The 12,376-nt window shown below is 37.7% G+C and overlaps 1 protein-coding gene across 2 annotated transcripts in view; it reads left to right on the top strand.

Annotated features, from left to right (window-relative positions):
- The window catches only part of SPARCL1 (SPARC like 1), a 48,881-nt gene that overhangs the window by 33,416 nt on the left and 3,089 nt on the right, over nt 1-12,376 (top strand). Inside the window, exons 3-10 of one of the 2 annotated variants that reach the window (XM_037132430.2) lie at nt 1,929-2,039; nt 2,411-3,394; nt 4,733-4,805; nt 5,848-5,966; nt 6,434-6,554; nt 7,954-8,090; nt 8,507-8,655; nt 9,252-9,400. In XM_037132430.2, the coding sequence (XP_036988325.2) occupies nt 1,929-2,039; nt 2,411-3,394; nt 4,733-4,805; nt 5,848-5,966; nt 6,434-6,554; nt 7,954-8,090; nt 8,507-8,655; nt 9,252-9,400 (1,843 nt within the window). Of the gene's footprint in view, nt 1-1,862; nt 2,040-2,410; nt 3,395-4,732; nt 4,806-5,847; nt 5,967-6,433; nt 6,555-7,953; nt 8,091-8,506; nt 8,656-9,251; nt 9,401-12,376 lie in introns of both variants that reach the window. The other variant, XM_037132429.2, reaches the window with a different exon arrangement.

Raw genomic sequence — 12,376 nt, 5'->3', positions numbered from 1 at the left:
GCTTCTGCTTGACAAATGTGTCAGCGAAGATCAACGTGTGCCACACAGACCAAGCAGTTCTTAGGAAGCAGAATTTATGACCCCTGCTAGGAATCACATTGAAGTTAAAATTATACAATGTCCTCAGAAATTGCAAACATGGCATAAATTGTGTTCAGCATGGAAAGGAGCTCCCACAAAACCATGTTTTCTCTTGAAAAATTGTTTTGCCTTTGCAGATATTGCCGCGATGTAAACAGGCATCAAACACATCTTTAAACGAAGTGTTTGAATGACATGCTAGCATATAGACACATTCCAGATGTTCCCTTTCTCAGTTTGTCATCACATGGACACAGGACATGCTCAAAATGCCTTCCCACAGATTGACTTATTAGAAATCTTGTTTAATTTTCCCCTCCTGACTGAGGTTTCCAAAATCAGTGAACTGATTCTGTGAGGCTAGAAGATTCTGTGCACATTTCCAGAGGGCATATTGCTATAAATATAGATATGAGCATAATGATGAAACAATTTCATTTTCAGAATATTTCCAAAAGAAAATAAGCTGCCATGTTCTTGTGCATTTCTTCCATTCTGAGGAGGGGACCCTGAGAAGGAAAGAAGCATAGAGGAGGAGCAATTCTCCACTGATAAACCTAAAATCTCCTCCCTCTGTTGATTTACATGGTGCCCCTGCCAACAACTTGCCAACCTGGTTGCCATTTTTTCTTCTATTAAAAATAACTTCTTTGGAAATATTTAAAAAGAGTATCACTCTTCATAGTTGAAAAGATAATAAAAAGCAAGAGAATGAACCAAATCTATAATAAATCCTCTATGTCAAGCCTTTCTTTATATTGCACAATCAGCACTACAGGGCCTGCTAATGCAGTAAAGCCAAGTCACTCCAAATGGAGTTGAGTTTTATACTGACGCCCGGCTCTGACATCCGAGTGTCCACAGCATCTCTTTAATAAAGATTTATGGTGAATACCTGCCTAAGATATCAGACACTTCATATTACCCCTGCATGGTATTACTACTAGCTGTAGTAATTTTTCACTTAGGTAACTGACTTTCTAAAATTTATCAAATATTTTAAGGTACATAACCTTATCTTGATATTTCTGCTCACTTCATCTTGACAGAAGTCAGGGTAGAGATGAACAAAACCACAGATAAATAGTAAATAGGAGAGTCAAGACCTGAAGGGAGGTGTCTTATCTCAACTTCTCCAGCATGCCTCCAATCTTGCTAGAAATAGGAGTCAAATATGTCATAGCTGCTCTTCCACACTAGACTTGGTGCCTTGTTTCACAGTTTTTTAATTAGTTGACATTAAATTGTTTTTATTAAAAGATTTCTTGTTGCAAATAGGCTGATAGCATTAAGAAAGGAACCAAATACTGAATAAAAGACTTATAACCTTTCTTCTAATTATCAGTAAGTAATTAACTTAATAAAATATACAATGCTATATCCTATGAAAAAATACAATGCTATACTCTATGGTTAATTTAACTTCAATATAAAACAATATTTTTAAGCAATATTTTTCAAAATTATAGAGTATAAATATTTTATAAAAGTGTTTAAAAACACAGAAAATAATTCCAAAACTCAAAAGTCATTTTTGCTCTATTTCTACCCAGTCTCTACATGTATAACTTTTCTTAAACATGATTGAGATTCTGTTCCCACTTAAGACTATATTCTGACAATTTATTTGTATTCTTAGAAATTATAGATAATATCTTTTAATTAATAATGTTAAAAATGAAGTATATTACTACTCATAATGCTGACAATAAAAGGCTAACTAAAAATTTTAAACATTAACAAATATACAAAATAATACGAATGAGTTTTTCATTTTTCAGACAAATGCAAGGTTTTTATCTGGTCATTCCCAACCAACTGCTGATTCCTTGAGTTTGATACAACAGGATGAAGCATTAGTAACACCTGACAGCACTACGGAGCCCATTTTAAGGGTTGAAGATGCAGAAAAAGAAAAGAAAACTGCAGCATCTGTAGGAATCCATCCCAACATTAAGGTAAAAGTCACATGGTTATGCTAACATAATTTCCAAATTCTCCAAAGGTTTTCATTTCAAAGCATAATCAAAGAGATTACTTCATTCATATCTCAGTTTAGTTACTTTAAAGGTGATCATATCAACTGCCTCTAATCTCTAGAAGAATCATGAGTTTTACTCCTTGGGCTGAGGTGCCATGTCATTGTTTAATTTCACAAAATTCAAACTCAAGTAAAACTTGTAGCGATAGAATGTAAAGAACATTATACAAGTTTACACATTATATGAAGAAAATGAATAATAAATATTGAATGTTGGCTTGTGAATTGTAAACGTGATATATATGTTAAATTATCATTTGTTTAAAAGTAAACTTTCCTTTTTTTAAGGTTGAAAAATCTTCAGTACAAAAGTCAAAGGAGGAAAACCATGACCAGTCAGCAGATCAGGACCATAGTCACAGTCAAGAGCTGGTATTACGTGATGAAGAGGAAAGTGAAAGTGACTTTCGTGAGAATTTGGAGTACACACCAACTGAAAGTGGTGTGTACCTAAAAGAATATGTACCTAAAAGAAGATTGGACCTAAAAGAAGATGTGAGTGAACCTCAGAAGAAAAAACTCCCAGAGAACATTGATTTTCTTCCTCCTAATGTTAGTTCCATTGTAGATTTTGACCAACAAGAAACCATCACAGAGACAGAAAAAAAACAAGAACAGCTTACAGTTGATTCACATCCTCAGTTGAACAGGAGTAGCGAACATGGTGAAGACCTAAGTGATCAAGAAAACCACCAGCAAGATCCAAACATTCCCAATGGAGAAGAAGGTGAAAAGGGGCCAGGTGCAGTTGGCACCCACAATGATAACCAAGAAAAGGAGAGAGAATTTCTCCCAGAGCATTCTAACAACAAGCAGGAAGAAGACAGAACCCAATCTGATGATATTTTGGAAGAGTTTAATCGACCAACCCAAGTAAGCAAGATGCAGAAAGATGATTTTGAGCAGGTTCACCAAGAACAAGAACAGGATAACTCCAATGAAGAAATGGAAGAGGAAACTATTTCAAAAATCAATAAGCACAATCAAGATACTGAAAGGCAGAGCCAAGAGGAAAAACTTGGCCTTGAAATTATCAGTAACACAAAGAAGATGGAGAAAAAGACTGTTTCTGAGGCTTTGCTCATAGAGCCCGCTGATGATGGTGATGGCCCCAGACACAGTGTCAGTGAAGACTACTTCATCCCAAGAGAGGCCTTCCAGGAAGCTGAAAGAGCTACTTCCAATTACTATCACATCAAACATGAGGAGCAAAGAGAAAGAGCACATGAGAATGAGAATGAAGGTACCAGTGAACCTGGAGAATCCCAAGGGGTAAGATTATTTATGGTGATGTTCACTGATAAAGCAGTTGGCTTTTTCAAGAAACAGCCATGAACTTTCTCTGCACTCTCCCAGTCTCCCGCACTTATCTCTATCAGTACATTACTAAATACACTACAATTATTTCTTTTCCTATGCACCTCCATTATTAGGCTGAAAGTGCTTGTCTTATTTGTGTTCCCCTATAAAGCAGGCCCTGAATTTCAGTGTTTTGTTTTGTTTTGTTTTGTTTTGTTTTGTTTTGTTTTGTTTTGTTTTTTGAAGTTCAGGGAACAAAGAAGAGTAGAGAAGTTATACAGGGAAGGAAAAGAAGCTAATCAAAGGTACCTGATGAAAGCCATTTGGACAGTGAGAGAGCTGAGGCATTTCCACAGGCTGAGAATTGCCAGGAGGGGTCTTAATTGCCTAGAAATTGCAGTCTGTCCTTTAAGCAGGTTAAATAGAATTCCATGGCTTTGAAGCCATAAAGACACAGATGCTGCAGTCGAAAGTACCTGGAGATAACTAGAATGGTAAACTGACAGATACGAGGGGTAAGAGACACTGACAACTGCTGCTCCAAAGCCTTGTCAGTGTCCTATCCTATCAAGTTGAATTAGTAAGGTCTGCAAAATGCTCTAACATAATAAGAGATCCAGCAATGTTTATTAATTTAGCTATAAAGATTAAGAAGGATTTCAGCTACAACTTATTAAGAAAACACACAAAAATGGTAATTGGGATACAGCAAAGAGAGTGGGGAGAAGCAGGTTGCTATTTGGTTATTTAGTCATTTGGAGCTTCCATGCAAAACCCTGACAGACACCCACCAGAAGGTCTTGACACAGCTTTTGGTGGGCAAGGTGAATAATAACCTCACTTACTGAGAACTCTGTTGTCATTCTAATGTGGGATTTTTCTTACACTTTAGAAACTGCTAAGAAACATTTACCAGCAGCTTTGCGGAGATTTCTAACCACAGAATTGCATGATGATATTATATTTCTGCTGTTTTCCCAGATCCAAAGGGGAGGCTCCAACTTTGCTCCTGTTGTTAGTACCAACTTTTATTAACTGATTTCCAGAGATACAGGACTGAATTCAGTTGATGAAGATAGAAATAGTTCCTGTATTCAGAGGATTACTGTTTATTTCCACAGTTGTGACTGTTGTCTCTTTTTGAGATCTGAAAGGATTAGGATAGGAAAAGCTCTGTGAAGATATGCATAGTAGAAACATAAATTATATAACATACATTATATATAAATTATATACAAAACATAAATTATATATAAATTATTATATATAGCCTTCCAATAGACTCAAACTTCTCCTTTTGTTATTATAAAGGCCAAAAAAGCAGAGAGCTCAATGAATGAAGATGAAAGTTCAAATGAAGGCAACATGAGGGTGTACAATGTTGGTGAGTATGGGCTAAGAAATCTCTTTATGACTATGTCAGGGAAGAGATGGAACAGGCCATGCTGACTATCACTATCCCTTCATTTGTGACTACTGCTGCACAGAATTCTCCTCTCCTCAGTTCTCCCCAAGGAAATCTCTCATAAATTGTAGACATTCTTTTGCACACATTTGATATACAGAAGTCTACCCCATTCATGGCTATGCATTCCACAGTTTCAGTTATCTGCAGCCAACAGCAGTCCAAAAATATTACATTTTCCCAACCATCAACATCGTCTGCTCCTGACACCCAGCCATCAGCATCATCATAATGATCCAGGATCACCCAGAGCCAATGATCTTCCTCCTAATGTATCATCAGAAGGTCAATAGTAGCTTCTCAATGCCTAATTTCTAAATTATACTTTATCCTAGGTATGTGTGTATAGGAAAAATAACATACTGTGAAGTGGTTACTATCATCCATGGTTTCAGGCATCCACTAAGGGCCTTGAAAAGTATCCCCTGCAGATAAGGGGTGGGGCTACTGTATAACAATGGGTGAATGTGTTTACAAACTGGAAGTCTTGTAGCAATATTACTGCAAAAGATAGAATTCTTTTTACCTAAATCCTTTTGCTTCTGAGAAGAAGTAATTTTACCTTCTTGATTCTTCAATCCTTAATTTACTAGTAAATTTAGGCCCCAAATTTAATTAAGACATAGTTCTCAATCACAAATATTTCAAATTTTAACAACAAAATTCTCAGGGCTTATCTGAACAACTTGTACAAAATTGCACTATAGACTTCAGACTATGACCATTTCAGGCAGACCAACAGTTATTTGTTCTTTCTAAATCTCTGATCCAAAGTGCACAGAAAACCTGGGCTATTGTGTAAAATAGTCTGATGCCATAGGGCCCCAACTGAAATCTGCATTAAAATGGTTTCTAATGTTTTCCCAAATTTTCTCTTATTAATGAAGGTGGAGCTAATTATCTGGATGAATTTGAGTTTACATATTCAGTTTAGCTTATCCTTTCCAACCCTTCCTTGTAGATTCTTGCATGAATTTCCAGTGTAAAAGAGGACACATGTGTCAGGCTGACCAGCAGGGAAAACCCCACTGTGTTTGCCAAGATCCAGAGACTTGTCCTCCTCCAAAGCTCCTTGACCAAGTAAGTGTTCTACAAACTGGTCTCCAAGGGGCACCAACTAGTGATTTAAATGAAAGGAGCAATTGGAATTTTTTGTTAAAAAATGGTAAAAGCCCAGGATACCATCTAATATTTGAACTAATATCGAATAGAAACAAATGCCCGCAAAATCAAAGAATTTCACCTGTGCCCTAAAGTGATAATAATGGCACTGATCTATAAGAAATTACTTTAAAATTCATTCTACCCTTAGAACATCTTCAGTTTTCATTCTACTGGGCTCATCTAAAGCTAAATTGCCATCACCACTGGTAAAAATTTAGTTGATATTTTTGTGCCAAGTGGGATAGTTATGATTTTAATAGCCTCACCTACCTGACCACATGTGTGGCACAGCAGTTCTACCAAACTATGAGCTTTAAGGAGCAGAGTGTTTTCCCAATGAACATCTGGAAACATGACCTTTTCCTCACACTTGTCTTTATTAGGTTTGTGGGACTGACAATGAGACTTATGCTAGCTCCTGTCATCTGTTTGCTGCAAAGTGCAGACTGGAGGGGACCAAAAAGGGGCACCAGCTGCAGCTGGATTATTTTGGAGCCTGCAAATGTAAGATTCTGTCACTACTGCCAACCACCACTGCTGAGACCGTTTGGGGTGAATCTGCATGTCTGAATAATACTCAGACACATGCAAATGGGAGAAAACTAATGTAGTTCTGAACTCAGGCTGCGCATTAAAATCAATTGGGAAGACTTTTCAAAAATAAGAAGAATGCCCAGGCTTTAACTATAAGAGATTTCAATTTTATTGTACTGGGTTTGAACCTTGGCATTGTTTTTTATTGGTTTTTGGAGTAACCTAGATAATTCTAATGTGTGGCCAGGGCTCTGAACCACTGCATAATGTTATCCACTTAATAAATGAAATGAAAGTTTGCTAAATTATTTGTCCTTTTCTCTCACCAAGTTAAGCCTCTGCCAAGAAGTTTAATGACAAATCTTCTTCCAGAAGTTTTTTTTAAATTGTCTTCCTTTCCCAGGATATTCTCAGTTGTCTTTGGATTGCCTTGCTAAGTGATTCTCCACATTAGCTGGGCTCTCTAATATTTCCATTTCTCTTCTCCTTATGGATCCATGAGAGTATTAAACTTCTCAGCTCCTCAGCCCCCTTGACTTTAGATGTTGCCATGTGGGTTCTTTGTCCAAGGAAATTTGAGTAAAAATCACCCGTATGCATTCTGGACAGCAGCATGTCAGACCGGGTGCACGGTTCTCCATGCCCCCTTTTCCTTGTGCTGAGATAGTGTTGAGATGGTGGAGTCTCCATCACTCTGAGCCCCACTGACACTGCAATGAGCAGAGAGCCCTCCTGCCAACTGGTGTTGGACTTGTAGCAGGTCCGAGAAGCAAATCTTTGATGTAATGTACCACATGATATCTCTATAGTTAACACTGCTGTCTGGTACATTTGAAACTTGCTAAGAGAGTAGATCCTGAAAGCTCTCTACTCAAGTAAACAATAAAAATTTGGAACTATATGATATGATGGATATTAAACAAATTTATTGTGGTAATCATTTCACAATATATGTGTGTCAAGTCATTATGCTGCACACCTTAAATTTATAGTGTTGTACTTCAATTATATCTCAATAGAACTGAAAAAAAAACTTTGTTCCTTTAAGTCACTAAGATTTAAAATTATTACATTGTGACCACAGAATAAGCTAACTTCTACCTTTTCCTTTTTTCTCTAATAAATAGTTCTTGTGTCCTCCACCTCTAAATTCCAGTCTCTGGTTCTAGAGAAGTGGTTCTCAGCCATGGCTGCACATCAATATTACTTCTGGAGCCTTGGAAACATCCCGATGCCCAGGCTTCAACCCAGAGCAATTAAATCAGAATTTCTTTGAATGGAAGCTGGAATCTGACATGTTTTTTAAACTGTTCTGAGGACAAGGGTGGGCCCCAAAGGTTAACACTGATTTACTTTCTGGTTGAAACAGCTATTCCTCCTTGTACGGACTTTGAAGTGACTCAGTTTCCTTTAAGAATGAGAGACTGGCTCAAGAATATCCTCATACAACTTTATGAGTCTGACCCTAAACATACTGGATATTTAAATGAGAAGCAAAGGAATAAAGTAAGTTATCCACAATCAGCTCCCTAAGTGTGTGTCTACAAGGCCCGAGGAAAAAAGATATCAAAGGGTGTGATGGGGGAGGGGTGCTATGTTCCTCTGCATACAGCAAAAGCTCACTTTGTCTCCCTGAGCCTGGTTAGCACATACAGGTGAACAGAATAAGGATGGTCACATTTCATGCCACAAGATAAATTTGTTCTGAAAATTTTCTTTAATGTTAGCTGTTATTCAATGTAGAAAGAAGAAAAGCTATAAAAATTAGAAGGCATTTCTTCTAGTCTCATACAAGAGACATGGCCTGGGCTTGTTTTCATCTGACACATTATTATTACCCTTCAAGTAAGGTTTAGCAAGTGATCATTTGATTACACTTCTGTGATTTTCTGATGTTCTATCTTCTCCCTTCCTAATTACAGGTCAAAAAAATTTACCTGGATGAAAAGAGGCTCTTGCCTGGGAACCATTCCATCGACCTTCTCTTAAGGGACTTTAAGAAAAACTACCATATGTACGTGTACCCTGTACACTGGCAGTTTAGTGAACTTGACCAAAATCCTATGGACAGGTAAAAACTCTTTAGTTTCCCATAACTAGGTCATCTCCCTAATATAATGTCTAGTTATCTGTACAAAGAACATTCTAAACAGATTTAGGAAATTTCCCAATTTCAGTCTAGAACACTGAAATGCCAAACAAATGTGGTTAAGTGTCTAAATGTACAACTGCTTTGAAAATAACAGATTATGGCCACACCCCAGCCTGCCAAGTTCACTTGTTAGGGTCCAGCCTCCCATAGAGACTCTCGTAACTCTCATGTTGATCATAAAGTCCCAAGATAATTTGATTGACCCACTTTGGGTCAAGTGACTACATCTGCAACACTCAGGCATGACCAGATTGAACAAACATGATTGCTGGGGTGCACCCCTATAAATTTAGGGTGGATAAAGGATAATGAAGAAGAAAAACTTGTGAATTGACACCCCAAAAGCTGTTTGTTTTACTCATAAATAGTTTATTTCATTTACAACTTTTTGTGAGTGTACTACTTATTCACCATATTCAGCAACCTCGTGAAAGAAAAATGCCCCTGGTGGTTCTAAGTATTAACTTTCATACACAAGCCACTCAGTTAATAGGCTGTCATTTGTATCGTTGCAGAGTCTTGACACGTTCCGAACTGGCTCCATTACGAGCCTCTCTGGTGCCCATGGAACACTGCATAACTCGCTTCTTCAATGAGTGTGACCCCAATAAAGATAAGCACATCACCCTGAAGGAGTGGGGCCACTGCTTTGGACTTAAAGAAGGTAAATTCATCATCATTGTCCAGACAAACCCTGAGCCCTGTAGCCCTCATAGAGCTAGGTCCTTCTGTGTGTTCAAACTGAAACCTAGACACAGCAAGGTGGCAATGTTCCAGACAGAATGCCTTCAGAGTAGGCCCTATCATGGCAAGGTTAGGTTTTACTCCCTTTATGATACTCTGATTTCGAAGAGTAGCAAATGTGAATATTTAGGGAATAACTACATTGATATCTCAGCAGTTGGTAAGCCTGAGAAAATGATGCAAATCCAGAGAGTTGTGCCTAATCTCAGAGACTGTCCTTTTTTTAAGTATATTTTATTGATTTTTCTGTTATAGTTGTCCCAGTCTTTTGCTCCCCTATATCTTCCTCCACCCTGTAGTCCCCCAACTACCAGCATTCCCACCCCCCACTTACTTCATGTCCATGAGTCACACATATACATTCTTTGCTTCTCTACTTACTACACTATTCTTAACCCCCCCATCTATTTTGTACCTACCATTTATTCTTCTTATTCCCCTGTACCTTTCCCCCCACTCTGCCTCCTCCATCTCCCTGCTGATAACCCTCCATGTGATCTGTATTTCTGTGATTCTGTTCCTGTTCTAGTTTTTTGCTTAGTTTGTTTTTGTTACTGTTTTTTAGGTTCAGTTGTTGATAGTTGTGAGTTTGTTCTCATTTTACTGTTCATAGTTTTTGATCTTCTATTTCTTAGTTTTTGATCTTAAGTCCCTTTAACATTTCATATAATAAGGGCTTGATGATGATGATGAACTCCTTTAACCTTTTTCTGGGTTGACCTTATCTGGGAAGCACTTTATCTGCTCTTCCATTCTAAATAACTTTGCTGGATAAAATAATCTTGAATGTAGGTCCTTGACTTTCATTACTTTAAATACTTCTTTCCAGCCCCTTCTTGCCTGTAGGATTTCTTTTGAGAAATCAGCTGATAGCCTTATGGGAAGTCCTTTGTAGGTAACTCTCTCCTTTCTCTTGCTGCTTTTAATGTTCTCTCCTTTTTTTAAATCTTGGGTAACTTAATTATGATGTGTCTTTGTGTGTTTCTTTTTGGAACCAATTTCCTTGGGACTCTCTGAGCTTCTTGGACTTCCTGGAAGCCTATTTCCCTTGCCAGATTGGAGTTTTCCTTCATTATTTGTTCAAATAAGTTTTCAATTTCTTGTTCTTCCTCTTATCCATCTGGCACCCCTATAATTCGGATGTTGGAGCATTTGAAGTTGTCTCAGAAGTTCCTAAGCCTCCCCTCATTTTTTTGAATTCTTGTTTCTTTATTCTGTTACAGCTGGATGTTTCTTTCTTTCTTTTGTTCCAAATAATTGACTTGAGTCCTGGTTGCCTTCCTCTCACTGTTGGTTCCCTGTATATTTTCTTTCATTTCACTTTGTGTAGCCTTCATTTCTTCCTTCAATTTGTGATCAAGTTCAATCAATTCTCTGAGTATCCTGATTACCAGTGTTTTGAACTCTGCATCAGAACTCTGCATGGCTATCTCCCTCTCACTTAGTTCTTTTTCTGGAGTTTTCTTCTGTTCTTTCACTTGGGCCATACTTCTTCGTCTTGGTGCACCTGTTACATTTCAGGGGTGGAGCCTTAGGTATTTGCCATGGCAGAGCAACCCTCGTACAGTGTTGTGGGGCTGTGGGGGAGAGGTCAGAAATGGAACAATGCTGCTTGCTCAGATCTTGTCCCACTTTCTGTCACTTCCCTCACTTCCATAAGCAGATTGTGCTCTTTCAGGAGCTGATTTGCAGGTGGGTGGGTTTGTGTATGTTTTAGGACCCTATGAGCCCCTCCAATGGACTCTTGTGTGAGACAGAGAGTTTCCCCTACTTCCACAATGCCCACAGATGTTTTACAGCCAGAAGGGTTAAGTTTTCAGTTTCCCACTCTAAAATTTAGGTATCAAGGTCCATCTCACTCCCCCATTGTTCCTCCCAGCTTATCTGCACTTGAATATGGGATCTCCCAGGTGGTCTGCTGCCTTGCCTTGAGTGTGCCCTCTCTGCCCAGGCTACATATCTCCACCTCTCCTACTAGTCTGGATGGACGTTTCTTTATTCCTTGGTGTGGGACTTCCACGCAGTTTGATTTTCTGGCAGTTTGGTTGTTCTTTGTTTTCACATTGGTTATTATCCTTCTTTGGTTGTGTGAGGAAGTGAGGTATGTCTGCCTACACCTCAATCTTGTCCAGAACTCAGAAGACTGCCCTGCTGAAGGAAGGATTTTATATCCTTTCTTAACCTGGGTACTTAGCTGAACTTTTACAAGTCATATGTAAAGAGTAAAATAGCTAGTCTTGCTCTACCATTGGGGAATTCATTACCAACACACTGACAATTGGGTCTTACATCACACGTTGTGTCCCAGTATTATTTCTTTAAGCCAAAAGTGACCAATTACTTCTTCTTCAGTGACAAAAATAAAAGAAAACAAAATAAGGTTCTTTCTTTACCCCCACAGTGGAAGTATTTAAAAATAGACATTTGTTTTACTCGGTTATGTCTTAATCTACTTCTTTTTCTTTTCCTTAGTGTTATTTTTATGAGCAAGCATGTTTACAAAAACTAAGATTTAAAAGATGTTAAAAAATATGTATGCTTATAGAATATAGATGAACAGTGAACATCAAATCTCTGAAACAGAGGTTTTATACATATATTCACAACATACATTAGGATGACATGTAATTAAACAGTAAAGAAAAGTAAGTTCCTCAAAGGTCAGAATTTCCCAAAAAGAAGTACTTTGTGTGACCTTCACTTTAAAAATATTCTTTATGCATATGTATAATGCCTTAAAATTACAGAGACAGAGCTAAGAGTATGGTTTAGTTATTTGTTCATAAATAGACAAGCAGAAAAGTTTAGTTCTTTGTGTCCTCAATATTATTCTGTGAAATAAGCACCATAATGGACAAAGAATGTATATTTTTGTAAGCAACTAGTTCTGGGTATT

The sequence above is a fragment of the Artibeus jamaicensis genome, unplaced genomic scaffold, assembly GCF_021234435.1.
Source record: "Artibeus jamaicensis isolate MK-2021 breed Jamaican fruit bat unplaced genomic scaffold, CSHL_Jam_final contig_452, whole genome shotgun sequence".
Lineage (NCBI taxonomy): Eukaryota > Metazoa > Chordata > Mammalia > Chiroptera > Phyllostomidae > Artibeus > Artibeus jamaicensis.
This window is presented reverse-complemented; position numbering and strand designations above follow the sequence as displayed.